The sequence below is a fragment of the Empidonax traillii genome, unplaced genomic scaffold, assembly GCF_003031625.1.
Source record: "Empidonax traillii isolate 1590-97213 ecotype Southwest subspecies unplaced genomic scaffold, ASM303162v1 scaffold43:size1863611, whole genome shotgun sequence".
Lineage (NCBI taxonomy): Eukaryota > Metazoa > Chordata > Aves > Passeriformes > Tyrannidae > Empidonax > Empidonax traillii.
Genome location: NW_020955236.1, coordinates 1,062,183 through 1,065,514, shown reverse-complemented (window position 1 = coordinate 1,065,514; position 3,332 = coordinate 1,062,183). Strand labels below are relative to the sequence as shown.

General features: G+C 46.6%; 1 protein-coding gene across 1 annotated transcript in view; it reads right to left on the bottom strand.

The window, feature by feature from the left end:
• Positions 1–3,125, bottom strand: part of ANAPC7 (anaphase promoting complex subunit 7) — an 8,929-nt gene extending 5,804 nt beyond the window's left edge. Inside the window, exons 1-6 of the mRNA XM_027878679.1 lie at positions 2,936–3,125; positions 2,183–2,369; positions 1,569–1,688; positions 612–723; positions 231–384; positions 1–128 (exon numbers count right to left, since the gene is read on the bottom strand). Of these exons, the coding sequence (XP_027734480.1) occupies positions 1–128; positions 231–384; positions 612–723; positions 1,569–1,688; positions 2,183–2,369; positions 2,936–3,036 (802 nt within the window). The 5' untranslated portion in view covers positions 3,037–3,125. The remainder of the gene's footprint in view (positions 129–230; positions 385–611; positions 724–1,568; positions 1,689–2,182; positions 2,370–2,935) is intronic.
• Between the last annotated feature and the right edge of the window lie 207 nt (positions 3,126–3,332).

Sequence of the window (3,332 nt, the reverse complement as noted above, 5' to 3'; positions counted from 1 at the left end):
GATCCAGCATTTGTGCTTGTTCAAATTTTAGGATGGAGTTTTTGTTATCTCCAGCTCTGAAGTACAGGTCTGCTAAGCTCCCCAGCAAGTCCACGTTATCCCTCAGCAAGGACTTCTTCTCCAAAGAGCTTAAAGAGAGACAAATGCCCATCATTTATAAATGTCACTCTCAGTAGCGTTATATATGATTAATATATTATTTCATGGCCTGGTGCTCTTTCCTCTCTTACCAAATGGTGTTAATTGCTCTTGTGTTGTCTCCAGTATGCACAAAGGCGTATGCCTTGATCCACACAGAAAGCCAGTCCAAGTTGGGAATGCTCTGGATGATGTTGATGGTCATGGAGGCCACTTCTGCTCCTTTCACTGACAGTGAGAGCAAGCCTGTTCAGGACAGTACACACATCAATCTGAGCCACCAAAAACTGCTTTTGACACAAATTAATTGCCTGAGGACCAGAAGCTCCATCCCTTGACAAGCATAAACGTGCAGCTTGTTAGAATTTGCATAACATAGGCATTATATACCACATGCAAATGCAAGACAAAATTCAGTGACAGTCCCAAGCATAATTCAAACTGTAGCACTGTTCAACACTCCAGATACCCACCCAGGATGGCATCCAGTGCCAGGGGGCACTGCCTCAGCACTTCTTTGTAGCTCGTCACAGAGGAGCGCTCCTGACCTGCCTTCTTGTAGAGATTGGCCAACATCATATTGATCTGCAAACAACAGAAATGTTGAGAGTCAGGTGGGAGAAAGGAGCAAGAAAGGTCAGGAGCCTGTCCTCAAGTCTGCCTGCCTTCTGTTCTGGGCAGAAGGGAATCACTCACTCTTCTGAGAACGCTGTAACTACCACACAGTACAAGATTCAGCTTCTGAACGAAGCCATGATTGATTAAAGAGCAGAAATTACCTGAGCTCTGCTCAACACCAGGAGCTGGTTTCTGCCACAACACTCTCATTTACTGGTGTGTGCAGGCAAAAAGTTTGCTTTTCTCAATCTCTTCTTCTTTCTCTGTTCTGTAAATTGGCCTTTGAACAGAACACTCCGACACTGGCTGGAGTCTGAGCCATGTACACTTTTAGGGCAATTGAACATGAAACACAGTTGACTGACCTGATGTGTTAATCTTTTAAGCCCTCATGACTAACGGAGCCAGCGAGTAAAGACTCCACAGATTTGGCACTGCAGACCACAGTGGGATCTAAATATTTAACATTATCTAAACTGTGCTTTAAAAGGATTAGAAGATTTTAAAAGATGGAGCACCAGCAAACCCCCTACTTGCCAAAGTCTCCAGCCTTCCAAGGATCTTACAACTATGCAATAAAAAAGATGCACAAAGCATTTACCTCCCTTCTCTTTTTTGAATTCTTTCTAACAGAGAGAATACAAAACTGGCCTGATTTTACAGAAATTAATAATAAGCTAATTTAAAATAAGGAAATGTTACCACACAACAAAAGCAAATACCAAGACATAATAGCATTATACCTACAGGTTGTATTCTTTTTTGACCAGACACTGACCAAGAAACTGTGACAAAAACCTGCCAGAACTAACCTTTGGGGTCCTCTGTCTGGAAGGAATCCCATCAAGAATGGCAATGGCATCTTTATCTTGCTTCAGCATTGTGTAACATTCAGCCATTTTGTATTTCACTTCAATTTCTGACGGCAAACACTGAAACAGAAAAGGAAGATTTAATACAACGTTGGTTTAATCAGGTAAAAAAATTAATAAGGTCTCCTAATTAAATATTTATACTATGTTAATAAACATCTAGTGCAAGTAAGTCAACAATGCAACTCACTGCTCGTTCATATTGTTCCTGTCCTCAAATGAAAAGCATGAGCCACACACAGAGAAAAATTTCATGTTCAAGAGTATTTTAAGTCTTCCGTTAAAAAATAAAACATTTGATTTTTTAAATTAATTAGCCTTAAGTGTCAGGTTTATTTGACAAGGTAAATCCACCATCTGAGGTATTTAAAAGACATGTAAAGGTGGTGCTCAGGGACATGGTTTAGGGGTGACCTCGGCAGTGCTGGGGTAAGGGTTGGACTGGACTCAAGGATCTTTTCCAATCTCAGTAATTCCGTGAATATTGAGTCAGCAACATTAATTGTAAGGGGGAACATGATCACTTCACACAGCACATTATCAGTTTTAAATACCTGGCTTTGGGGTGTTGATGTAGCATTCCCAGTGGAAGGTCTTACTTTGGAAGTTTTACTTAAGGCTTTTTTCTGCTGCAAGGCCATGGTGTACTTACTGACAGCATTCCTATATTCCTTGTCATGGAACAGAGAGTCTGCATGATAAACAAGGAGCTGGTACTTCTGAGATGGTGAAAACAGTTCCCTAAAGAAATGCAAACAGAAAGGCCACCATCAGCTGGCTGCTTAAGAACCAAAACCTCACAGATCCAAAGTATTTGCAGCTTTGGTTTGGTGTGGCTTCAACTTCCAACTGCGGCAGCTTCTTTACCACCCTGGAAGGACCCTCGAGGAACAGGTACTAACTCCAAACACAGGGATTATCTCACCAATTTCTTTTATCTGTGAACAAACAGAGGTGACAGCCACTCCTGACACCTCATCAGCAACAACAGCTCAGGGTTTGGCTGCTTGGCCACTGCCCCCATCCTTCCCACAACAAACCACAGGCTGTCAATGCCCACTACACTGGCTCAACTTTCTTTTAGAATTTACTCGCCTTCGATTATTTGTTAGTATTATTATTTTTCTGACCTTTTTACTATCCATCATTTGTGCTCGTTCAAATTCTAGAGTTTTGTTTGAATGGACTCAAGTTTAAAAGGCAACACAGGTGAAGGGACAGGACAGGGACAGGATTGGGACCCCCTAAATCACCCCCGCTCCCCCCCCCCCCGCCCCCTCAGCGCCCCCTGCCGGCGGGGCACTCACGGGTTGTTGCCGCTCATGGTGAGGAGCAGCCCGCTGAGCAGCCGCACGTTCGAGTGCAGCCCGGCGGCCGCCATCTCGCGCACGTGCTCCACCACGCTCATGCTGCCGGCGGAGCGGGAGGAACGGGAGGGCAGCCGGGTGAAGCGCCGACCAGGGTACCGAGCGGAGCACCGGCCACGGAGCCGCCGCCGCCGCCGCCGCCGCCGCCACTCCAAAATGGCGCCACCCAGGGGTCCTCGCGCGCCGCCGCCCGCGGGCGCCCCCAGCGCTGCCTGCGCGGCCCGACAGGCGCGAGGCAGGACAGCCCGGGGAGGAGCGCGCGCCGCGCCGAGGACCCCTCCCGGAGCCGTGAGGGGAGAGAGTGAGGGGAGAGAGAGGGGTGGGAGGGAAGACAGGG